Source organism: Macrotis lagotis, chromosome 1 (genome assembly GCF_037893015.1).
Source record: "Macrotis lagotis isolate mMagLag1 chromosome 1, bilby.v1.9.chrom.fasta, whole genome shotgun sequence".
Taxonomy (NCBI): domain Eukaryota; kingdom Metazoa; phylum Chordata; class Mammalia; order Peramelemorphia; family Peramelidae; genus Macrotis; species Macrotis lagotis.
Window position 1 is genome coordinate 567415212 of NC_133658.1, and position 27500 is coordinate 567442711.

Genomic DNA, 27500 nt, shown 5'->3' on the forward strand with positions numbered 1-27500 from the left:
GCCTTCAAAAACATCAGCAGGAATGCCTTGATTCTTTTGGCTTTTATTATTGTTTGCAATCAATCCTAGCATGGAGAGAAGCTGGTGTATTCCTCTGGGTGATCTGCAGCAGCTGCTGCCTTCCCACCACCACTATTCAACTTATCCTCATTTTTTCTTGGGAAATGGAGATGTTCCATTAGTAGGTTTTGTAAGTATTATTGTGATCTGGTTTTGTACAGTAACTCAAAAGATAAATTCTTTATATTATAGTCCCACCTTTCTTTACACTACCATTTTAGTACAATCACCTTTCTCAGATCATATACTTCATTTCTTCTTACTCCTTTCTTGCATATTACCAAACTATTTCTTGCATTATTCAATTCAATTTAGCTAACATTTGTTTAACACTTGACATTAACAAGACACTGTACCCAATGATGAAAATACAAAAATGAAAAATAACATGATTTTTGCCCTCAGATACTTTGGACTTAAACTCTACTAGGGGAAACAACTTTTTGTTAGAGTTAAGTATAAAATAAGGTAGCGTGATTTGGAGAAAAAGGGAACAGAAAGAAAAGACCCAAATAAAGTGCTCTAGTACAATTTTGTTGTTATTATCTTGCATACATCATACTTGAAGAGGACCAAGGATACCACAAGGATGATGACTTGTATACAAATTGGAAATGTGAGACTGGACTGCCCAAAGACATCAGCCTCATTCTCTCCTCCAGTCATCAAAGACCAGTAGCAAGACAAAGGGATAGTTTTAGGAGATAGAAACAGAAAATACTTTCAATTGGGAGATGTGGGAATGTTTCAGGTAGTAGATGCTTGAGATGAATCTTAAAGGAAAATAAGGATTCCCCGAGTCAGAGGTAAGGAAGGGAGCATGTCCCAGGTGTGGGTGATAGCATAAAGGCACAGAGAGGGAGGACCCTGTATGAAGAACAGTTAGAATGCTAATTTGACTGGACTCTAAAGAGAGTGGAAGACAGTAATAATATATTAAAGTTGAAAGGCATGAGGGAATCAGATCAGGAAAGGCTTAAATATTATACAGAGGAATTTTTATTTTATTTCAGAAGTGATAGGGAGCCACTAGGGAGTCATTTATTAGGGGAGTAGTGTGTTCAGATATATATTTTTGGTAAATCATTTTGGCAGTTTATGGAAGATACACTGGAGAAGAGAGAATTTTGAGAGAGAAACTCTTATACTCTATTACAAAAGTTCAAGCAAGAGGTAATGAAAGGCTAAAACTAAGGCGGTGTCTTTGTGACTAGAGAGAAGGGGATAGATGTAAGAGATGTCACAAAGTCAGGGAGATGTAGGATGCTATCACTTCTTTTTCCATTTGGGCATTTCCTTGAATCACCTTTTGAATGAAGAACATTGTTGAAATATATTGCAACCTGCTTATGCCCATCATGTGTCTATCTGTTGCTTTCTGGGTAAATCACAAGTTTAATTCTACAGAGATAATAGCTCCAACATTTAAGACCCAGGCACAGATTATAGAGAAAAATAGTGAGTTATAAGTTATACATATGACTCATGAATGTCTTGCTCTAATTTTAAAAATCTAACATTCCTTGGGAACATATACAAATAAGAAAAACCAGGAAACAATCATTTTACTTTATCAATATTGAGCAACCAACCAATATTAACAATTGTGGGGTTTGAGTAACTGTTCAGATTTCATCTCTCTATTTTACTATCAATGCTGAAAACAGCTGAGAGGGTCAGAACCACAAAAATGACGGGGACTATAAAGCAAATAAATGTAAGGGAGACTAGAGAATACTGAGGAGATAGTAAAGTTCTCCATCTCTATAGCACATGGCAACAGGACTATTATTCTTCATACTGGTCTACTTAGAGTATGAATCAGTTAGGTCTGGGCCATGGTCCATGTATGTCTATGAACAGTCATAAAGGAAAAACACTGACTATAAATTTAATGAAACAAGATACCACACCAGTACGGATTTGGATGAATCTAGGAAGGCTTTTCCACTAAAACAATTTTTGATATTTTTCCACATCTCCATTATTTCCCAATATATCCTTTCCCTACCCCAACCAAAGAGTTATTTCTTAAATAAGGAATAAAAAGGAAAGAGGAAAAAAATAGGACAATTCAGCCAAACTAGTTAGTCAAACAGCAATCATATTTGATGTGATCGTCTCACAACAATTTGATGATTAAAGAGACTGTTGGGACATCTGTATGTGCAGGATAATATCCCACCTCTGGAAAGAAGGATGGAGAATACATTTTCATAGCTCATCTTTATGGCCAAACATAATCATTACATTACTGTATACATATCCATAGAGCATCTATAATGGATATAATTCTGGGCCTGGAGTTAGGAAAACTAGAGTTCAAACCCAGCCTCAGACATCTAATAGCTATGTAAGCCTGGGCAAGTCACTTAACCTCTGTCTGTTTCAGTTTCTTTAATCTTTGTTTTTCAGGTTTTTGCAAGGCAATGGGGTTAAGTAGCTTGCCCAAGGCCACACAGCTAGGTAATTTAATTATTATTTGTCTGAGGCCAGATTTGAACTCAAGCAATCCTGACTCCAGGGCTGGTGCTCTATCCTCCCCACCACCTGATCACCCCAGTTTCTTTAATCTTAAAAAAGAAATAAGATTGTTGTGAGGATCAAATGAGATAATATTTATAAAGTACTCAGCATAGTTCCTAGGAGTATAATTGGAGCTTAATAAATATTAAAGTAATATAATATCAGTGAAATGTATATAGGAACTGAGAAAAAGAGATGTTATGTGATTTGCATAACATCACTTAGGTTTAAGCGACAAAATCAGGACTCAAAACCAAGATTTTCTAATTCTAAATTTGGTATTATCAAACAACTAATCATCATTAAATACTTTTTTGTTTGCTGCTACTGTTGCTGTTGCTGCTGCAGCATTTAAGAGGAAGGGGTGGGGCAAAGGGTAGTCTGGACCTCTGATTCAGTGTGAAGTGAATTAATGTCAAGACTTCCTTGTAAGGAAATTATCTCCATTAATGCAGATTGATAACTGTGTTTGACATGGACCCTTTAGGAGTCTTGGCAAAGATTATGAATTCTTTGTCAGAATAAAGTTTTTAAAAGTGGAAAATAAAATCCATAATATTACAAAGGAAATTAATTATGTTGCTTATCAAAAATATTAAAAATGAATTTCTCAAAACTAAAGTTATTAAAATATTTTTAAAAAATAGATCCACAAACCCTTGGTTAAGAACCTATCCTAGAGAGTTAGTTGCCTGAGGTCACTGAGAAGTTCAGTGACTTACCCATGGGTGAACAATATACCAAAGAGAGGACTGGAACCCAATATTCACAGATTCTAATGCCAGTTCCCTATCTGCTTTTGCTTTTTTTTAAATTGAGGGATACTATCTAAAATATCAAGATTGAGTTAAAATTTTTTCATATGGACTATATCTCTTGAATTTAGTTTATTACATTTGTAGAGTTTGACATAGTGGAAGGAAAGCCAGTCTCAAAATCAGAAACATTTAGATTAAGTCTTGTCTATGACACATTTTGACAATGTAATCCTGGTGTAATCATTTAACCTCACAATTTTCTTGACCAGAAGTTCTTTCTTTTAATATTTACTATTTATTCTCATTTTGTACAAATAATTTATATATATATATATATATATATATATATATATACATATACATATTAATAAAATATTCTTGTTTAAGAGTCAACAAAATACCCCCTCCCCCCCAAAAATATAGACTCTCTTGAGCAATATAGTAAAGGGAGAGAAAAAAATTAAAATTAAAAAAATAATAGTAATAATTGTAGGTATGGCCAGGGGGTGCAATGGACTGAACACCAGCCCTGGAGCCAGGATCATCTGAACCCATATCCGGCCCCATTAACCCAGCTGTGTGACATGCGAGCCAGCCCAACCCCACTGCCCTGCAAAAACCAAAAAAATAAAAAAAGACCCAAAATAAAATAAAATAGTAATAATAGTAGGGGTAGCTGGGTGGCAGACAGAGTATTGGCCCTTGAGCCAGGAGCACCTGGGTCCAAATCCAGCCTCAGACACCCAATGATGACCTTGCTTTGTGGCCCCAGGCAGGCCACCCAGCCCCATTTGCTCTGCACCCCCCAAAAATAATAATAATAATAAAAAATGCGCTTCAGTCTTTTGTTCCCATACCAACAACTCTATAGCAAGTAGATCATATTCTTTATGATAAGTCCATGGCAAAAATTACTTCCATATTTTTCCACTGTTGCCATTGCTGATCACAACTTCCTCCTTTCTTATTTCTTCACTACCATGTACTATATTTTCTCTCTCCTTTCACTCTGACTCTGCTGTAGGGTAGCTGAGTGGCGCAGCAGACAGATCCCTGATCCTGGGGCCAAGAAGCCCTGAGCCCCCATACCACCCCTTAGGCCCAGCATCCACCTGGCCCTATGGTCCCGGACAGGCCATCCAATCCCAGCCCCTTGCAAGAAGTAAAAAAGAAAATGTGTTATGTCTGACCACTCTTCCCCCATGATCCATCCTCTCCTTCTCCATTCACATCACCCCCCCTTCCCCCTGACCCCCCCTCACCTTCTTACTCCAGATGCCTATACCCCATTGAGTTTATATGCTGTTTCCTCTCCTTAGCCACCTCTAATGAGAGCAAAGATTCTCTCATTCCACCTGGCCTTCCCTGCCCCCTTCCATATCATTGCAATAGCTCATTGTAATAAAGAAAAATCTTATTATATGAAATATCTTGGCCTATTCCCCCTCTCCTTTTTTCTGTCTCCCATTACATTTCCCTTTTCTCTATTGACTCCATTTTTACACCATATTTTATCTTCAAATTCAGCTTTCTCCTGTGCTTCAACTATAAAAGCTCCCTCTACCTGCTCTATTAACTGAGAAGATTCATATGAGTATTATCAGTGCCATTTTTCTATGCAGGAATACGTGCAGTTCATCATCATTAAGTCCCTCATATTTTCCCCTTCTCCTCCAATCTCTATGCTTCACCTGAGTCCTGTATCTGAAGATCAAACCTTCTGTTCAGCTCTGGCCATTCCAACAGGAACATTTGAAATTCCCCTAGTTCATTGAAAGTCCATCTTTTTCCCTGGAAAGGACATTCATTTTTGCTGGGTAGTTGATTCTTGGCTGCATTCTAAGCTCTTTTGCCTTCCAGGATATTATATTCCAAGCCCTACAAGCTTTTAATGTAGTTGCTGCTAAGTCCTGTGTGATCCTGACTGCAGCTCCATGATATTTGAACTGTGTCCTTCTGACTGCTTGTAATATTTTCTCTTTGACTTGGGAGTTCTGAAACTTGGCTATAATATTCCTAGAGGTTGGTTTTTTGGGATCTCTTTCTCAGGGGCATTGGTGGATTCTCTCCATTTCTATTTTGCCCTCTGCTTCTAGGATATCAGGGCAATTTTCCTGTAGTAATTCTTTGAAAATGATGTCAAAGCTCTTTTCCTGATCGTGACTTTCAGGTATTCCAATAATTTTTAAATTATCTTTCCTAAATCTGTTTTCCATATCAGTTGTTTTTTTCAATGAGATGTTTCACATTTTCTTCTAATTTTTCATTTTTTTTGAAGTATTGAGTCCTGATTTCTCATAAATTCATCAATCTCCTTGAGTTCTATTCTTTGTCTGAAGGATTTGTTTTCCTCAGAGAGTTTTCTTATCTCTTTTTCCATCTGGCCAATTTTGCTTTTTAAAGCATTCTTTTCCTCAATAACTTTTTGAATTCATCCATTTGACCTAAGCTGGTTTTTAGCATGCTATTTTCTTCAGCATTTTTTTTGGATTTCCTTGACTAGGCTGCTGACTTCATTTTCATGTTTTTTTCTGCCATCTCTCTCATTTCTTTTCCCAGTTTTTCTTCTAACTCTCTCATTTGATTTTCAAAGTCTTTTCTGAGCTCTGTCATAACCTGGGCCCAATTTCTGTTTTTCTTGGAGTCTTTAGATGCAGGAATTTGTGCTTCCTCATCTTCAGGCTGAGTATATTGATCCTTCTTGGCATCATAGATAATGTATTTCTCAATGGTGTTCCTGTTTTTTCTCTGCTTGCTCATTTTCCCAGCCTAAGCCTGTTTTGGGGGTGCTTCCTGAGCTTTTGGGACTCTCCCACAAGGGTCTCAGTGTGTGAGGCTCTGTCCCCCCTCCTGGTCTGTGAGTGACCATATGTTCCTGCCTCTGCCATGAGGCTGAGGTGGAGGGGGCCCCTGCTGTTCTATTGGGGGGGGGGGTGCCTAGACTGCGATCAGGATCTGAATGTGTTCAAAGCCCCAGAGTCCTATTCCAGGGGTAGAGCTCCTCAGCAGTCTCTCTCTCCACTCCCATCCCTCAGTTCAATGGGCTCTTTCCCTGGGGGCTCCTGCTTACCTGCTCTGCCTGCTTATGTTTCCTGCATCTGAGCTGAGGTGGCCATGCTGCTTGCTGTGTGCCCTGAGGACTGGGCTTCATGTGCTCGCTCTGGCAGAGGTCCCCCCCCCGTTCCCCAATTTGTGCCCGGTGCTCCACAGAGTGTAGCTCAGGAAACTCCCCCTGCTGCTATGAGCCACAGCTCCCAGCGTCCTGTGGCTGCCTCCAGGAGGCTGAAGTTCTTTCGCTCTGGTAGGCCACCCCTCTAGCGGGACACCCCTCCAACCCCAGGGAGCAGAGGAGCAGAGCCTTTCTGCTGTTTTCAAGGTTACCTTGAGTAGGAGAACTGCCTCACTGGGTCCCTCTGTGGGTTCTGTCTCTCGAAAATTTAGTTGAAGTCCTTAGTTTTGAAGATTTATGAGAGAGCACTTAAGACAAGATTCGCTTTTGTTGCCATCTTGGCTCTGCCCCCCAGAAGTTCTTAATCTATTTGGTCTCAGTACTCTTAAAAATTACTGAAGATCTTCCCCCACCAAGAACTTTTTTTCTGTGGGTTATATCTATTGATATTTACTATATTAGAAATTAAAATATTAATATATTATAAAAATAATTATTTTGACCTTCTGGACCCTTAGGAACCCTCAAAGCACACTTATGAAACCTTTATTCTAGTAATTTTCTTAAGCTATAAATTTCAGAAAAGATACTAGCCTGCATTGAATGGAGGGAGTTTCATTTTATTATTCATAATTTTATTAAATACAATGAATTCACAAATCTAGTCCCTCTTCAGATATAATTGTAGCCACAAAATTCATGAAGATATTTTTTTAAAAAAAGACAAATGTAGAAATACTCCCTCATAAGGTTGATATGCCCCAAGTAATTCTGTAATAACAGTTTTAAGATATTATAATAAATTTAGTTATTAAAGTCACCAAATCCCACCACAGCTCATAGCTAACATCTGCACCTTATGGAGTTAGCTATCTTTTATAAGACTACTTACCTCATGTGTTTCTCCAGAAAAATTAATGATGTTACGTGGCATATGCCTGTGTGAGTTTTATTTTTTTTCTTGTAGAAAGGGGAAAAGAGTGGCCATGATAATGATGGGCTTCTCAACTTTTCTTGTTGCTGTCATACCATAATATAACATATGATCAAACAATCAATTCTCAGTCACTTAGAAAAGCAAATAGCATTATGGAGCAATTAGCAATGCTCAGTAGAGAACAATGGTGCCACACCAATGTAATTTCTTTTTTTTTTTTTTGGTATGCTGCTAGACATTGAGACAACAATATAGGGAATCTCTTTGGACTTCCTGCCCCATTTGCCTTTATAACTGCAAACCAGAATGATAGATTAAGAAGATATGATCAATGGGGGAGGTCAGCAAGGGAAAAAAAATTAGAACTCAAATGTTTTTTTTTTAAATTATTAAAAATTATTTTACATGTCATTAGGAAAAAAATACCATTCAAAAACATTCAAAAAAGGAAGATCTGATAAAAGGAATCAGATCCTTCCCTGGGTTTATTGCTAGCAGGAAATAGAGGAAGATGTTTGATCCTTTCTTTATACATACTTAAAAAGAAATGGAGAAGCAGTATTAAGCCTGATAACATGTTCACTGCGATCTCATAATTTTTCCAATGTTAAGAATTAGTCAACATTGTCTCCCTGCAATGAAATGAAGGTAAATTTGCATGGGTCTAATAAACCACTATAATAATTAGCTATATAATTCCATTATTTCACCCTGAGGCTTTATATCACATAGTACATTTTAATGAATGAAATAAATAAAGCATTTTTCTTGTTCAAATTGATGTACAAGCATTAACTAATTAGTTCTCACAACACTTGTATGAGGGAGATATTATAGTATAATCAGTCATAATGGTAAGTGACATTTACAGCAAACCAGTACCATTTATCCCAAATCCCCGAGTACACGTCTACATTTGCATTCCATTTTACATCTGTTTGTGAACATATATCTTAGTAATTGATTTATTTATTGATTCTAAGTGTATTGATCCCCCTCTGTGAGTTAGGCAATGAACAATACTTAGAAGTTCAAGTCATTCCAAAGTGGAGCCCTTGTCTTATTAGCATTTACATCTGAAATCAACTGACAATAGCTATCTCCCAAGTACCATGCAAAAACATCATATATTCCTTCATCCATTTTTTGTAAAAATTAATAAAAGATTGAATTCAAATTCTCTTTAGAAGTTGTTTTGACACTCCACAGTATTTTTGTTTTCTATATTTGGTTATTTTATGGATATATATATATATATATATATATATATATCCATATATTTGTGTACATGTCTAAATATGTCTATATATTCTTATATTAATCCTAGCATATAGACATAAGACATAATTAAGTCAAAACAATTTCATCAGTCAGTCTACTGTCACAAAGGAAAATTAAACAAAAAGCTAATTCTTGAATGTGATTGCAGGTTTTTCCCTCAGGAGAGACTATGACTTAGCAGAACAAGTGCTGGTATAAGAGTTAGGAAACCTGTATTCTAGTCCCAGCTGTGGGAACTGAGAAAGATATTTAATTTCTCTAGCTTCCTTTAAGATTTAACTTAAAATACTTATCTTTTATGATAGACCTCTCCCAATCTTCTCAATTGCCTTCCTTATTTAGATTATATTTAGTCTATTCTATATATGACTTGCATGTTGTTGTTTCTGTTCAGTCATTTTAGTTGTCTCCTACTCTTTGTGACTCTATTCGGGGTTTTCTTAGCAAAGATACTGTGTGATTTGCCATTTCCTTCCATCTCATTTTACAGATAAAGAAGCTGAGGCAAACAGGGTCAAGTGACTTGCCCAACCTCATGCGGCTAGGAAGTGTATGAGATGAATTTGAACTCAGTAAGATGAGTCTTCCTGATTTCAGGCTGGGTACTTTATCCACAATGCCACTTCCCATTTTGTATATATCTAGTTATTTAATAATTGTTCCTTCATTAGAATATAAGTTCCTTAAAGGAAGGCAGGGATAGTTAGCTTTTCTTTATCTACTCAATGCTTAATGTCTGGCATGTAATAAACACTTAAATGCTTGCTAACTGGCTCAGAGTCTCAGTTTCTCAATATGTAAAGTGGGAGGACTGGAAGAAACAATCTCCCTAGGATCCTTTCCAATTCTTAAATGCTAGGATTCTATGAAAATTCTAAGATGAATTTGAAGCCCATAATAATTCTTACATAGACTCACAAAGACACAAACACACATTAACTTGTATACACACATTCACAAAATAGAACTTTTAGAATTTCATGGGGGAAAAAAATAAGTTCCTTCCTTGGCTCATGAGATTTCATAGCTTTGGATTCATAGTAGAAGGAAATCTTATAGATCATCTAGTCCAACTCCCCATCTCTTAAATATGAATTACATCAAAAATGAAGCCATAGGCAACAATTGCCCATATCATAAAATTAATTTCCAGAGACCTTATTCAGATCTGAAAATAACAGAATCATTTTAGTTAAGGACCATACGAATTTAGATCCTGATTTGAACACTCATTTAAATAAGCTCCTGTGGAATTTTTGAAGTTTCTTGTGAACTCAAAAAAAAATAAATTGTTGTTAGGTATTTTTATCAGCATATTGGAAGACAATGGAACCTTTTCCAGTCTCTGTCCTTGCCTAGAGCTAATATCTTACAGTCAGAGATCTCTCCCTGTAGGACTTTTTGATTCCATAAAGAACTCATATTTTTGCCAAATAGGCTTACTCATACTACTCCCTACCTCATTTCCTCCCAATAAAACTTAGGGTCATTAAAAATATTACCGATGAACATAGACACTATTTTTCATATGTGCCAAGTTAAGAATCTGCATCAGAAAGAAAAACAAATCAGCAGGTGGAGTGCCTGTGCATGTGTATTTACATTTTTGTTAGTATTGCATTATAAGTATTGTAGAGTCAAAATCTACTTGAGTTTGAGAAATTTGCTATAAACTAAGAAACTTTGCCATTGATTTATATTAAGTAAACATGATGAAATTAGAATTTTGTTAACATTTTTGCTTGTTTCCCTTCAGAGAAGAAGGTAAGATAGTAATTTTTTTGTCAATGAGTAAACCATGTATGCAGGAGATAGAATGCTAGACCTAAGATCAGGAAGACCTGAATTCAAATTTGACACTGGGCAAGTCATTCAATCCTGTTTCTTTCAGTTCCTCATCTGCAAAATGAGCTGGAGAAGGAAATGACAAACCACTCTTGTATCTTTGACAAGTAGACCCCAAATGGGGCCATGAAGAATTAGACACAACTAGTTGACTCAACCACAAATATAGGTAGATTTTAATTTAAACCACACGGTTATGACAGATAATAGTAATACCAAGATGAAGTACTAGAGATGTGGAATATCCTTTCTTGTCTTTCTTTTTATTTATTATCTCTCTTCTTTTTTCCCTTCTCTCTTTTACCTTTGTATGAAAAGAAGGTAGTATCTTTCAGTTTGTTCTCTAAGTATAAAAACCACCTCCATCTTTAATAGATTGAGATTCCTGGGAAGGTCATATTAAATTTGATTCTCTGATACATGGGGTAGATATTGGCATGACAGGAGCCTACAGTTTTGTGCCAGTGAAAGATTGCCTTTTCCTCCTGGGAGCAGAACAACCCAAGCATGACCATCCTAGTCCATATCTCATAGGCTATATGTTACTAGAATGTTGTAGTGATGTGCTCTCCTCTGCTTTCTATATATGCACTATTATACATAAATTTGTTGTGTTTAGAACTGAATATCAAAGTATATATTGGCCATAGGAAGAATAAATTTCTCCCACAGTCCAAGCTAAGCTAGAATCCAGGCAAGCACATGAGAAGGCAAGTTATGGTGAAAAGAACTGGTTACCTTCTTCCTTTTCAACTAGGGAACTGATGCTTTTTAGAAGTAAAATCAATTTTTTTGCAATCAGTTGCAAAAAAAGAAATTTCTTTAGTACTTCATTGAATTTTTGTTATCAAGAATCCTGAATTATAAAATTTCCTTTAAATGATCTAATAGGGGCGGCTAGGTGGTGTAGTGGATAACGCACTGGCCTTGGAGTCAGGAGTACCTGGGTTCAAATCTGGTCTCAGACACTTAATAATTTCCTAGCTGTGTGGCCTTGGGCAAGACACTTAACCCCATTTGCCTTGCAAAAATCTAATAAATAAATAACCAAACAAACAAACAAATAAATAAATAAATGCATGATCTAATAATTCCATCATTTTATAGCTGGTCAGATTGATTCCTGGAGAAATAATGTGAATTTCCAAGCTCACAAGTGGTAGAGCTGGGAATAGAACCCAGGTCCCTTAACTTCTAAACTTGTAACCTTGAATATAACCAAGGTCCCTTAACTTCTTAACTTGTAACCTTTTCACTGTCACAGACTCTCAAGGGAGAATTGCTAGTTGTATTCAAAAGGTTGTTTCTTTTATCTGTGGGGTTCAGAAGTTAGGAAACTCTTGAGATACTCTATTGCAATAATATGAAAGTGGTATTATACATGTCAAAGCTTTGAATGTGACATCTTGTAATGATATGAAAGGGACTTTCAAACAGGTGAAAATAGACAAATCTAGTAATAGTAGAATTGTCATCTGTCCTACTTTTAAAGAGGACAGACTATGTAATATCAAAAACGATTTGTGTATTGTTCATTATAGCAGTTTACTTATTTGCAAAGCTTTTAATACTTGAGGTAATGGTACATACTATTTAGGCAAGACAAATACTTTAACATTCACAAATCTTCCAGAACCAAAGTAGTAAACAGTAGGATGGTTTTGAGAATGGCTGCAAAATGATATCTGCTTCTTCTTAATCACTTCTGACAAGGCTAGAGTGTTGGGTAGGTCCCCAGAGGTAATATTTTACTCGGAAATCCACTCAACCTAATTTCAGTAATGTGGGGGCACAGAAGGGCCTGGATAGGAGCCGGCAATCTGGGCCATTACAACAGGCTCAGCAATGTCAACTGGGAATGCCGCCATCCCCCAAATTACTGTCTGCCTGCCTAGGCTCTGGAGCAGCCGTAGCTACATATGTTCCTAATGCTTTCTCCCCAACAGAACTTACAGACGTGCTTTTCTCACCCTTTCGAGGAAACACATAGAATGGAGAAATAGGAAGGAGTTACTTTTTGGAATCTGTTTAAAGAAATTTCAGAAATCATGTCCTTCATATTTTATTTCAGGGTCACCCTGAGAGGTAATCCAACAGTGGGATGGACAAACAGCTTCACATTGTGTTCTTTAAAAGCTATTGCTAAAAATGAACTTTTGATTTTATCCCCATCTCCACAGCCTCCAAATCTTGATCATAAAACAGATTTATATATAGTACCTTAAATCTCAGGTAATAATATAGACCTGTTCTATCTCAATGAAAAAAAGATAGAAAGATAGATAGATAGATAGATACACATATATAGTGTGGGTATATCTATTTACATGCTTGCATAAATGTAAACATAGACAAAGGCATATGCTTGTTCATATGTGTGTGTGTGTGTATCTTAAAATATTGATGAGTTGAGGGCAACCATAATGTGATTCATTTTACCTTAATATATTATATTAACACCTTTGTCATCAATAAAACTCTTTTAAAATTTTGTATTAAAACATATTTTATTATTGTTTTTTGTGACATTGATCTCTAGACATAACTCTTTCCCCCAGTACATACATGCATAGATCTATGAAAATATTGAAACACTATTGATAATTAAAGAGAAAGTGAATTAAAATTGACTTCTACTCAAATGCTTCATCATGCTTTTCTAGTGATCTTCAGTTCTCAAAATCTAAGCCAGCTATGATACATACTGGTCATCTAGGAAAAACTTCAAATTTTGACTTGTTGTCTAAAGACTAGCCTATTTCAATCCAAAGAATTCCATGACTGGGGAAACTTCAAGGAGATTACTTTTTCACTCAAAATAACTCTTGAAGATTATTACTAAAATGAAGAGTTGTTTATCCTTGTATAAGGAGTCTCATACTATTAAATTATATTTCCTTGAAATATTGAGGTGGAACAATAGTCACATGTCTTATTTGTTTTAAGGATTAGATAGATAAAAGAAAAATTAGATGAAATGAATTTCTCTCTGTCTCTCTCTGTCTCTCTGTGTCTCTGTGTCTCTCTCTCTGTCTCTGTCTCTGTCTCTGTCTCTCTCCACTTGTTATAATCTCAACACAAGTGGCTGATAGCAAGACCTTAAGTTTTCAGATTTTATTCCTCATGAGTTTAGACAATTGATAAATTTAATGAGAACTCAAGGGAGATGTTGTGTCAACTTTAGGATCCAAACTACTCCTTTGGTATTATATTGCTAATACTCTGTATACTCTCTCTCCTCTGGACTTTTATATCACTGAATTCTCTCTCTCTCTCTCTCTCTCTCTCTCTCTCTCTCTCTCTCTCTCTCTCTCTTTCTCTCTCCCTTCCCTCCTTTCCTCCTCAGTTCCCCTCCCAAATTAACCAATCATTCTTATCTACTTTACTTTTTTAAAAAATATCCATCTTTTATCCACTAACTTTTGCTTATATAAATTGTACTGGTCTTCATATTTTTTTGTTTCTATATTCCTAGACTATTCTTGTATATCCATCCCTAGTGAATCTTCTGAACTCCAGTCTTATGTCACTAAATAACTATTGGGCATTTTCAAGTAGATATCCCATAGGAATCTCAAATTCAGTATTCCCTAAACAGAAATAACTAATTTCCCCCCAAAAAAATCCTTTTGCTCTTTCTTATAATTACTAATTATACTTCCATCTTTCCAGTTACATAGCTTAGCAACCTTGGTGCTATCTTCACTGTATCACTCTAACTTAGCCCTGAAATCCATTCTGTTGTCATATCTTGGAATCTCAGCTTCTACAACATCTCACCTGTGTTCTCCCTTGTCTACTCACTAATTATCCTAGTTCAGGCCCTCGTCACTTTTCTCCTGGATTATTGCAGGTAGTTTCTCATTTCGTCTGCATGCCTCAAAACTTTTCCCACTTCAACCATGGAATTCTAAGTGATTTTTCCAAAACCCGGGTCTAATCTCATAGTTTTTCCCAACAAACTCCACTGGCATTCTTTCTCTCTAGATTCAAATATATACTCCTGTATTTGACATTTATCTCTTGATCTTAATCTTCCTTTCCAACATCCTTACATATTTCTTCTCTCCATGAATCTTATTCTTCAGTTAAACTGTCCAACTTGCCTTTGTACACAACTGACTACATCCCCCACCTCTATGCCTTTAAACTGGGTGATCCCATGCCTGGGATGGTCTCCCTCTTCCCCTTATTCCCTGGGAAACTCTGATTCCTTTCAAAACTTAGTTCAAGGCATGTCTTCCACATCAAGTCTTTTCATCCTGGTGTCACCACAGCTGCCGAGACTTCAACTCCAATAAAATCTTATGTTCATTTTTCACATTATTCATATACTTATATGTATTGTCTTTCTCATGAATGTTAACTTTATGCTAATTGATTTTGTTTTTGTATTATCAAACAATTAGCATAATATCTGGCACATAATATATTGAGTAAATACTTATTAATTGTTTGCTTGATTTTCAGAAAAAAAAAGACTACATTTCATTTATATGAGATACAAAAACTAAAATTTTTGACCAAGAGTCTGGCCTCATAATTTTTTTCTACTTTTCAAAGGATGAAAATAACAGAAGATACGCTCATTCCTGTATGATTAGTACTAAATTCTACATGAAAGAAATGTGCTTTAATGAAATATTCTAGTAAAGATAAAACTACCCACTAACTTTCTCTGGAAGGCAGAATCAATTATCTACTAATTCAGTCAGAATCAGATAATACTGACAAAATGACCTCCCTTTAATATCCTTTGAGGTTCATGTTTGAGTCCCAGCTGTATTAGGTCAAGAAGATAAATGAATTTTATTCCTAATTTCCTTTGGAACGGACACTTTCCTTCGTATCCTCCTCTTCTAGCTACCTTTTCCTCCATATTTCCATAACAATTTTAAAGCTCTGTCTTTTAAAGCTTATATCTGGTTTGACACTTGTAAAAACATGTATTTTCTTAGCTGTAAGTTTAGATTTTTCTCTTTTCTGAAAAATTTTCAGAAAAAGATATTATCAGAGGCTAGTAGTAAAACTTGCTTCTTAAGACTTCTGACTTAGATGATGTTATAACTATTGTTTTGCTCTCATCTACTTGAAGAAGTTAACATTTCTGCCAAGCCTATAAAATAGTGCCCATACGTGTTAGGGTCCTCCAAGGAGTTCAAATATTGATAGATAATGTGGGTAGATTTGGAGCATCTAAGAACAGATGGTAAAGATCTAAAAAAGTAATGATTATTAAATAAATATTTATTAAACACCTTTTTTAGGGAGAAAAGAAAACAAAACAGTTACTCCCTCAAAAGTGTTATATTCTATTGGGAAGATACATGTACTCAAAAAAAGTAAATGCAAAATATAGACAAACTCATTCAGAATAATTTCATGAAAGAGAGAATATAAATTCCTGAGAAGAAGAACAAAGAGAAGTTAGAAGTGGCCTTATCAAGGATTGGTGCCTGGAGTGCATTGAAGGAAACAGGGTTTCTTGAAGATAAAGACAGTGGGGGAAGTTGTGAGGGAGCACTTATTCAAAGGATTAAAATATAGAATGACATATATGGCTGAATAGCTGACTGGACTATTTGACTAAAATAGCAAGCAAAATATCAAAAAAACACAACTGAAAAGTTTTCTAGGAGCCAGGTTATGAAGGACTTTAAATACTAGACTGAGAATTTTGAGTTGGTTAGGGTGTTAACTATGGTTTTAAATGTCAAGCTGAGGAAGGTTTTTTTTTTCCTTCAATCTTTTTTGGAGCAATAGGGTATCTCTTCAGATCTGTACTATTAGAAAGATTATTTTGGCAGCTGTAGGAATATAAATCGGAGAGAGGAGAGATTAGAAGCAAAGAATCCAGTGAAATATTAGACTAGATATGAGGAAGCCCCAAACTAGGATGGTGACTGTATATAAGTAGAGACATGAGGATGAATGCAAATTGTTGCATAAATAAAGTTAGCAAGACTTTTTGATGCTATGGTACAGCAGAAAGAACATGGCTCTGGGTTCAAATACTATTTCAAAAACTTGCTATCTGAAGGAACTTGATCAGTCTTTCAAGATCCTTGGTCCTCAGTTGTGTCAGCTGTAAAATGAGGGGAATGGACTAAATAGGCTTAAAGGACCCTTCTGAGTCAAGATCTGTGATACTCTTCCAATTTTATTCCTAACCCTAGCTTTTTGGGTTTTTATGTCTGCCTTTAAAGTCAGTTAGGTTGCAAAGATCTGATAGCTTTCATCTACCCATTTCCAGTTTTATAACCAGCTAGGTGAGCAAGGTGACCATGTCCTACAACCAGAATCATATTACTTTGATGCCTAGCCATTGATATCATGCTTGCTCTCCTTGGAATTTACTATTTAACTCATTCATTTTGCACAGAAGGTTAAAAGTTATTCATTAATATTCCTATATACCCTTTGATAGTGTATAATTCTGATGTTAGGAAAAAAATAGAATTGAAGTTTAAAAGGGTATCTTCATTTTACTCCCTACAAATGTTTTGAATAGATTGTACATACATTTTTAAGGAGTTGCTTATAATTATTTCTTCAAAGGTGGTTTTCAAGTTTAAAAACACCACCCATTAAGTTGCCATTTTCTGAAATCTTTTTCTGTGTTTGTTTTCATCAATCACCACTGACTTGGGTACCAAGATCTTTATAGAAACAGAGAGATTGAAAGAAAAAGAAAAAAACTAAAAGGAAAAACTTTTCAAGGATTCTAGTACAATGACTAATGCTTTTTATAGTCTCACACAGTTCCTTTCATGTAGTAGGACTAAATGCTTTTGAAATACATATAATGGATTTGAATTGAATTAAAATGAATTGAATTTAAGGAACTAAATTCATTTGAGTTGAGTTGAGTTGAGTTGAGTTGAATTGAATTCTAGACCACAATCTGTTCTAACACTGTTTTGTTCCTGGAAACTTATCTCCTAGAAATGAAAACTCTGAGAAATAATCATTATCCTTCTGAAGTCATTTAGAAAGATCATTTTCTTCATGTTAGCAAAGAGCTTGAATTGTGAGGAAAAACTCTTCCAGAGTTCCTATCTTGTCACAGTAAGCAGGTTTAGAATCTTAAAGATCTAGTTTGAACTCTGACAAAGTAGAATTTGTAGAGAAGTTCCTGTAGAATGCAGTTATGCAATAGACTTGATGGCGTACCTATCACAATTAATTCCTTAGTAATTTTTAGGAAAAGAATAATATCGTTTGAACTTAAAACTATTGGCTCATCATGTATATTCTTTTACATTCTAAGAAAGATTTCACAGAATCACAGAAAACATTAAACATTTTAAAGATGGTCTAATGATGGTTTTTCATATTTTTAAACATATAGCTATCACTTCTCAATGTCCCCTATCCACCACCTCCAAGCTTCTTTCTTTGTAAATAACCAAATAAGGCAAATCAAATCTTTGGCTATGTCTGCAAATATATACCTTTTGTTACAACCACTATAATTTATCTTTTCTTATAAGTGGGAGGCATGCTTCTCCATCAAGTCCTCTAAAATCATTTTTGACCACTGTATTGTCTAGAATTTTTGAGTCATTCACTATTACTTTTCTTGACATTATTAAAGTCACATTGTAAATTGTTCTCCTGGTTCTGAATAAGTTCATGAAAGTCTTTAAAGTCTCTTTGATTTCATATTCTTGTCAAATCATTTAATGTTTAACAGTAATATTTCATCACCTTAATAAACCAGAATTTATTAGGCCATCCTCCAAACTGGGTACCTATTCTCCTACCAGTTCCTGGCTTTTGTGATTAAATAAATCTATAGATTGTATAACCATAGATTTAGACACATATATACAAACATATCTATATTTATAGGTTAATGCTTTTCCTCTATCAAGTATCTCCAGTTTATCATTCACAAACACAGACTCATGCATACAATATAAATGTTAATACATAGTTATTTGTATGTTCTTTCTTCCATTTTACAGTGAGCCCCTTGAAAGCAGGGACTGTTTTTTTACCTTTTTTATCTACTCAGCACAGTGTTTGGCATATAGTGAGTGCTTAATAAGTAGCTGTTGCCAAGATTTGACAGATATATGAACCATTTTTCCTTTGTTTTTTCCTTCTTTGGTGAATATATATATATATATATATATTATATATTATATATACACACACACACATATATATATAATAGTTATATTGCTGAGTCAGAGTTTATATGTCATTTCTTTTGGTTATCTGCCTATATGATGAATTTAAAGTGAAAATTCAGATTTTATTAATATGTATTTCTTAGATTAGGGAGTTAGAATACTCTTTCATCCATTTATGAGTAGTTAAAATTTTCCTCTTTTGGAAGGCACAGGTGATAGAATTTATAGATGAACATTTGTGAAATCCAGAAAATGCTATTTATCAGTGTGATATTGTTCTGCCATTGACCTCTCACAACAATAAGATGTTTCTAGCCACTAAAATTCATTTCAAAGAACCACTTTCTTCTCTGCACATTTACTATCATTTAGCAAGACATTGAAAGCCTTTAGAACAAAAGAATGAATAGAATGTTGTGCCTGAAGTCAGAAAATTCAAATCTGGCTTCAAATAATTGCTAGCTTTTTAACTCTGGGCAAGTCACTTAATTCTGTTTCCCTCAGTTTTCTCATCTGTAAAATGAGCTGGAGAAGGAATTGGCAAACCACTCCAGTATCTTTATCAAGAAAACCCCAAATGTGGTCATGAAGAGTAGTTAATGAATAACAAAATTTTTACAGACAAAAAGTTTAGATCCTGTAACAAGAAGCAACCTGCCCAAAGTCATGGGACAAACAACCAGGGCCAAGATCAGAACTAAGATCTCTCAATTAGCTCAGGATTCTTTCTTATCCAATTTACTGAACTTTTGAAAAGTCATATGATCTCTTTTGTCCCAGTGACTTTCCTTGTAAAGAGAACATTATGCCTTCCTTCCCTTTGAAGCAGTTTTTTTATTGACTAAGTTGAAAACTTTATATGAATAAGAGTGCATAAATTATACTCCTAATCAAAAAGCAATTAATAAATATTTCCTTTTATAGTAGCCTATTGGTTAAAATGAATTTAGGCAAAATTTGATTCTTTCCCTTAGACCTAAACAATGATCACACTAGGGGAAAGTGAAGAATGTGTGAGTTAATCTTAGAAGGTTATTTTCTCCAAGTAAAGAACAGAAAGCCTAACTGCTCCATAGAATCACTTTAATCTATCCTTTTTCCTTTTCTCCTAGGAATAGCCCCTCTATTTCCTTTACATTATGAATAAACTCAAGCCCAACCATCCTTTTCTCAAGTTTTCTATTTCAAGTCAAACCCCAAAGCAATTTTAAAGCTTTTATGCTCCTATCAATATTTGTTCCTGTATTTCAGTTGCAGAATCCATAATTGTTTTGGTAAAATAACAACAAATATATCAACTCAACCTAAAATTGTACTGCAATTAGTCCAATACAATAACACAGACCTACCTGTTGCTCACTATTAATCAGACGATGTTGAGAGATAAAATTAAATGTAACATAGTAAGTGTTAACATCCCCTAGTCAACACAGAATAAAAGTGTTCAATACAAAGAGATCTGGCAGAAAAAATAAAAATCCTTTGAATTAGGACAAAATGCATGTCATTTTTCTTATCCACTGATATTGGAGTTGTACCAAAAATGCTTTTGGTAAGACTACAGAGGTTGGAGATTTACAAAGTAATATTTTATACAATTATTTTGTCTAACCATCTAATAATCAATATAATATTAAATATAAAATATGTATTATATATTAAACATATAATGAATAAATATAAATGTCTCATATTGAAAATAAAAATATATAAAATATAAAAGAATAATATCAGGATATCAATTTTTGTCATAATTTTGTTTTTGATTGATAAGATCTAGTCACAAAACAACCACATTTATAATAAAATATAGCATGTTTTAGTGGTCTTAAAGAGCTAAGTTTACATACAGCCTCAGATGATTACTTGCTATAAGACCCTAGCCAGATTCCTTTACATCTCAGTAATTTAGATGACTCTTTAAGTCTCTAAGTTGCAGAACAGGTAATGAACTTGCAGAAGTTTCCCACCAGATCTAAACTAATATAACATGTCTAAACCAAAAATAAATAATATGACAAGTTAATTTTATTAAAATTTAAGATTTACAAGGTTCTTTCTCCACAATCCAATAAAGTAATGTTTTAAAAAAAAACTTAATCTCCATTTTATGCATAAGATATTTGATGATCTGATAGATTGTGACTGCCTCTTAATCTAGTTCAGTATCAGATTAAGTCAATATTGGCATGCTATGTGAATAGAATGTGAATGTGAATAGACTAAAACTTCCCTTTCCTGTCCTTCTGCTCTTACTTCCTCCAAACTTTTTATTAGTATCTACTTTGCTAAGTAAATTACCTTGGATGATTCCAAAAATTTCAATAGAATCTCACTGGAAAACATAGTAAAGTCTAATAGCAGGAGTTATAGACTTAATTATCACACCGCACTCTAAGCATTACATTGGGAAATGGGAAGCAACAGAGGAGAAAAAGAGGAAAAAAACTACTTTTTTGTAAGAACTAGAATCAATTCATTTAATGATAAAGCGTTGATTTTTTACACCTATGATTTTATTGGTGCTAGTACCCCAGTATAGAAACTAATTCTACCCAGGTGTGCCATGTCTTCTTTTCAGGGTATCATACTGGAGAGTTACCTGGGACACTGAGAAGTTAAATGATTATTCATATAGCTAATATGATATAGTTGGAACTTGAATCAGGTTTTCCTGACTCTATGGTCTACCTTCTCTCTCTAGTCTGCATCAAAATGCGAGGAAGCAATTCAGAAATTGTGCAGAGACAATAACCCTTAACTTATTGGTTCAAATCCATATGAAGTAATTGCTTGAGATAAAGCACTCAATATCAGGGTCAAACTGACCTAGGAGACAAGTATTTTTCTACATCTTGGTACTTCTAGCAATGTTTCTAAAAAAGAGTACATTCTGCCTGAAGCATTTATTGCAAGATGTTTGTGATATCCCAAAGGATATTGCTTTCTAACTGAGGAGGGGAAACACATATGTGGGGGGGGGGTTGTGAATGATTATGGAGTTAATATATCTAAGTTTTAAAAAGAACCAACAACATGAGAATCTCAATAATATATGGAATAAGCTGGTGATTAATCAATCAATCAGTTCTTAAGTGTGTATAAAGTACCTGATACTGAACCAAGAATTGTGCATAAAAAGAAGGCAAAAACATTATCCCTGACCTCAAGAAACTCGCATTCTAATAGGATAGATAATGCATAAATCAATATGTTTATATGGAGTATATGCGTGAAAGTAAATGAATGATTTTAAATGAAAGGCAATCCCAAAGGGAAGGGACTGGATAAGGGTGGGGGGAAAGAGTGTTGGAGAATCAGGAAAATGCCTTGGGAGTTATCTGAGCACTGAAGGTCAGAGGCAGCTGTGAAAAGAGAGGGCACTAGGAAATGACCACACTGAATCAGGAGATGGAGAGCCATGTCCAAGGAACCAGAGAAGGGATTTTAATCAGTGAGTTGATGCTAGCATATTCCTCTCCCCCACTTCCCTCCAGCTCTACAGTAGGCTTCATTTCTTCTCATGGATTGGTTTATGTTTTCCTTCTGTTTCCTACTCAATAGATTTATCCCTTGGACAACTTTGTTGAACCTTCTTTAGGCTCATTCCCAAACTTTGGCTTCCATTGTCATTTGAGTTAATTTGCAAGTCACACAAAGAATAGTTTCATTAACAGTATTCACATTTCATTTTTGACCAAAACCTGGGATGTCCATTAATTCCTCTATCTTATTTACTGCAAATATCAAATGTACTACCAAAGGCTAAAGATTTGCTCTCACTGAGGATGTTCAAGAGCATGTAACATAACTTCTGAAACGAATTTTAAAAAGTTTTGAGAATTTTTTCCCCCAATGGCAATACAATTGGATAAAGTATATGCTTTCTCCAAGAACTTCATCAAATCATTTGATTATATGCTCCAACAATAATATGAAATTTTAATTGTTTTTCCTTCTCCAATTCATTCTACTGCTGCTGCTACCAGATTAATTTTTCTAGGTAAGCAGAGCTAAGATGGCAGAGTGAAGGGCAGGGATGTAACTGAACCTTCATATAAACTACTCATAACAGATCTATAAAATGCATTGGAATGAAATCTGATGAGAAAATTAAAAAAAACCAGATAAACCTTTCTAAAACACAATTCAGATTATGTCACTGTCCTACTCAAAGAATTTTGGTGGCACCCTTTTCTATGTTCCTGTGGTCCAAACCCCCAAAGTCTTGAGTTCAGTCCTCACTACTCTCATCCAAACTCCTTTTCTGATTTTTGTCTTATACCACTCCCACAATGTACACTTAAATGCTAGTCTTATCAAACTACTCACTCTTCTCTAACATGTCCCAATTCCTGCCTATGCACATTCATTTCCCACCATTCAGAATGCATTGATTTACACCATTTGTACCTGTCAAAATGTAAAGCCATTCTCTAGTTCCAAATTTAAATTCTATACCTTCCATTAAGGTGCTTTGACAGCCCTCACAAGTAACCTCTCTCCTTCCTTTGAACATAGTTACCACTATCTTGTTTTGCTATTACTTGGATGCTTGCTTTATATCCCTTCTAGTTTCTAAGCTCTTGAAAGACAGGAAAAAGCTTTGTCTTCTTCATCTACCACAGCTCCATCTCAGTGTCTTTAATAAAGAAGGTATTTATTATACTATTTATGCATTGAACAGTTAGATGAATGGTTCTTGCATGTTTAAAAGTTTATTGTCACTTCTTATACCAGAAGATTTGATTAATTCGAACAGTTATTAAGTAAATAATTTGACTACTGACCTACTTTGTTCTCTTTAGAAGGCACATATGTAACCCAGGCTCCTTTAGGCCCTAGATCATGTTCTTCAATAGAACACAAAGCATAGGTCTTATTAATACTTAGAATAATTAGGAAACTACAAAGCAGATTTCAGTACTAGACAATCATGCATGGATGGTCCGAGCTAGAACTGCTGAGTTAACAGTTGAGAGGGGTGGGGATCTGGAGGGTGGTGGTGAACTGATACTAGAGTTTTTTTTTTTGGTGGAAAAACACTTGTTGTGTTGCTCAAAATTAAAAAGAGGCAATCTCCCTGCCTCATGTTATTTTAAAACAAATTTTAAGATTTTTTTTTGCAAATTTGACCTATGAAGGTAATATATGTATCAAATGAAGATGAAATATACTTTAAGCTGAAATATGTATTTTAAAAGAGCCTGGTAAAATATAAAACACAAAACATTTTAGACAGTGTTTCATTGACAGTCTTATGTTTCTTTTATGTATTTGAAACTTCAATCAGTTGATTGAGCATTCATTGAATACCCACTGTCTTCTCCAATACTGTATTTGTATAGTCTAAGCAATTGCAAGAAGCAATAAAGTCATAGGACTCTGTCTTCAAGGAACTCATACTGTTATTATGGATACTAGATGCATGTATATGAAGCAATCAGAGGACAACATAAGAGAATGCATGATAAAATATCAAATTGTATGGTATGGATATTACTCAGCACAGTACTTTATTGAGTTGGATATCTCCAAAGCCAGTCGGAAACCTTTGGGCTCATCCCAGAGCATTTTCAGACAGGAAAAAGAAACAAATGGCCTAAACTTTAATATCAGCAGCATTTTAACTACTGTTCAACCCATAAAGAAAGTGACTCCATAGACTTTTAGGGAAAAAAAGGGAAAAAATATGACCAAGAATAGTCTTTGATGGGTCCATTGAGCCTTAGTGGGCTTTTAGATTAGATGATGTAATAACTTCTACTAATGCAAGACAGTATATTCTCTGCTACATTCAGCTAGTAGATATTATTGTCAGGATTTGAATCCAAATTTTTTTTGCTTTTCATTCCAAATCTCTATCTACCAGGCCATGTTATTACATTTAATCTGTCTTTTTCAGTCATTTTTCAGTCCTGTCTGACTCTGCCTTATCACATTTGAGTTTTTCTTTGCAAAAATACTGAAGTAGTTTTCCATTTCCTTCTATCCTAAGGAAGGTGAAAACCAACCTTTCCTCTATAGCCTGAGAGTGTCACACAAAGGCAGAGAGTAATGTTTATTTTAAATTTTTTTCACATTTACTTATTTTATTCTTATTTCTAGAAGAAAACATTTCCATAACACAGCAAAAAAAATAATTGCACATGAATCTTCAAATTTATTATGTATGATTTGTTATTACTGTTAAATAAATAATATAGTTATCATGTAAATTTAATTTTTTCTTTTGTCTTTTCCCTGCCCTCCCCTCCACCCTCAAGATGGCAGTAATGTTCATGATGTAAGAAGGAGCCTCCAATATATTATTGAAAATATTCTATGTTAGGGAGCTTGAGAAGATGGAATGATTGGCAACATGACTGAAAGTAAAAGGACAAACAAGTGATAGTAACTGACATTGACTATATTTAGTGAACTATTTGATATCATAAAATCAACTATCTGAGTAGTTTCAGAAAATTAAATAAATAGTCTCCAAAAAGACGTCTAATTCTTCAGAGGATTCACTTGAGAGCCTTTAAAATTGGTTTCAATGGACATATACCATGAGGTCCATTAGGATCATTTCATCCACTCTAAATAAGTATCTGATTTTTTTCTTTCTATTCCCACTGCTATTATGTGGGCAGAAGTCATTCCAGCCTTTCTTTTGCACATATTTGATTGTGGCACTTCTCAGAACCCTTCAAAAACTCATTATCGTCTGCCAAATAAAGTCTAAACTTATTAGCTTGACCTTCAAGGTTTTCTACAATCTGGTACTAGCTGATCATTTATTTTTTCCTCATACTATTCTTTAAGTCTTATCTCTTCTACCTTTCATGTATTCTAAATCTCTACATTCAATCAACACTGGATGGCTAGTGATCCCTAAGAGATGTCCCTTACTGTCATCCTTCTATATGTTTTTTTCTTATCCCTGTATCTTTTATGCCCTTCCTCTTGTCTCACCTAAGGGAAGGCATATGCCTCATGTAATTTTATCTATCCTTTAATATTTAGTTCAAATACCATGAATACTGGTCCCTCGCCAAAGTGGAAATTATTTTTATCACTTTGGACCTTACAATACATAGCATTTTAAATGTCACTTTAATATTTGTCGTCTACCATTTTATATTATGGATCTTTAAGTTTATGGCATACTCCTTTCCCAACCTTTCTTTCATACTGAAGTTTAAACTTCAAGAAGAAGAGAAAAGATGCATTTTCAATCAGTCAACAACCATTTGCTAACCAAGGCTGAGATGATCAAATGAGGTAGTGGATGTAAGTGTACTTTGAAAATTATAAAAATATGATGTGAATCTAAGCTATTATAATTGTTATTACTATAAATCAGGTCAATTTAACCCTAATAGAAGGTAGACATATAGGTAATGTACTACTTTTATGTGTGATTTACTGTGCTGCGGTTTTGTGTTTTAGGATTTGGAATGTGGAAATGAGTTTATTGCCTAGGTGTAGTAGGCATCTGTTCTGAGCTGAAAGCTTACCACTAAAATTACCTATTAGACCTCCTGAATCAGTTTTCACAGGTTATTGAGTGATTATCTCAAAGTAACAAATTTTGAACACGAGAACCAATTCTTGAGTCAAATAAATAGCTTGTTTCCTTCTCAGGCAGATATGAATGAATTTTCCTAAAAGAGACCCATGTGATAATATTCTAATATTAATATATTCTTTTTTTTTTCCTTCTTTTTCTTTTCTTGTCTTCCTCAGAAGCTGTAGAAGAAACCAAACCTATGGAAAGTGCCCAGCAGGAGGAGGAGAAAGGAGATGAGAGCAAGGCGGACCAAGAACATGCCTGAACCTTAAAGAAATGATTCCCTGCTTCCCCTCCCTCCCTCCTCTTGACCCATGTCTCTCTGCACCCTCTACACTCCCTGAATTCCTGAGTGCCCCTTCCTATCCTGCTCACATCTGTGGGCCTGTCTTCTCCCCCTGCCCCCCACAACCCTCTTTCTCTCTGTGTGGCAAACATTTAAAAAAAAAAAGCAGGAAAGATCCCAAGTCAAACAGTGTGGCTTAAACATTTCTTTGTTTCTTGGTGTTGTTATGGCGAGTTTTTTGGTAATGATGATCCAATCATTTGGGAAATTCTTGCACTGTATCCAAGTTTTTTGATCTGGTGCGTGTGGCCCTCTGGGAGTCCACACTCCCTCTCTCTCTGTTCCAAGTGTGTGTGCAATGTTCCGTTCATCTGAGGAGTTCAAACTATTGAGTGAATCAAAACGTTTTTCTTTTCTCCTTTTCAATGTGATGGAATGAACAAAAAAGGAAAAAATTAAAAACCCAGTTTGTTTAAAAAAAAAATAAAGCAAATGTGCCAATTAGCGTAACTTGCGGCTCCAAGGCTCCTTTTTCAATCTGAATATTAATAAATGATGAGAGTAATCATGACTTTGTGTTTCTGTAGTACCTTCTCTTGGTTTCATCTTGGTTTGCCTTACATACTGACAACCTATATGTTTCTTCCTAATAATGACAAGTTCTTGATCTATTAAATCAATGTAGCCATTGAGCTAGGAAAACCATGTACTGAGGATTAATAATAGCAACAACAATAAATGACTGTCAATCAACAGGCATTTATTAAGTATTTACTATGTATCAGATAGTGTATTAAGCATTGGATAGATAACACAAAACAAAAACATGGTTCCAGATCTTTAGCAGATTATATTTTAGCCAAAGGGACTTTATACAAAAAACTATGTACCAATAAGATAGAAACAAAAATATATGGAAGGTAATTTGTTGTGATGGTAACA

The 27500-nt window shown here is 34.9% G+C and overlaps 1 protein-coding gene across 1 annotated transcript in view; it reads left to right on the plus strand.

Annotated features, from left to right (window-relative positions):
• The window catches only part of GAP43 (growth associated protein 43), a 133270-nt gene extending 106253 nt beyond the window's left edge, over positions 1-27017 (plus strand). Inside the window, exon 3 of the mRNA XM_074234011.1 lies at positions 26449-27017. Coding sequence (XP_074090112.1) covers positions 26449-26537 — 89 coding nt within the window. The 3' untranslated portion in view covers positions 26538-27017. The remainder of the gene's footprint in view (positions 1-26448) is intronic.
• The last annotated feature ends 483 nt before the right edge of the window (positions 27018-27500 follow it).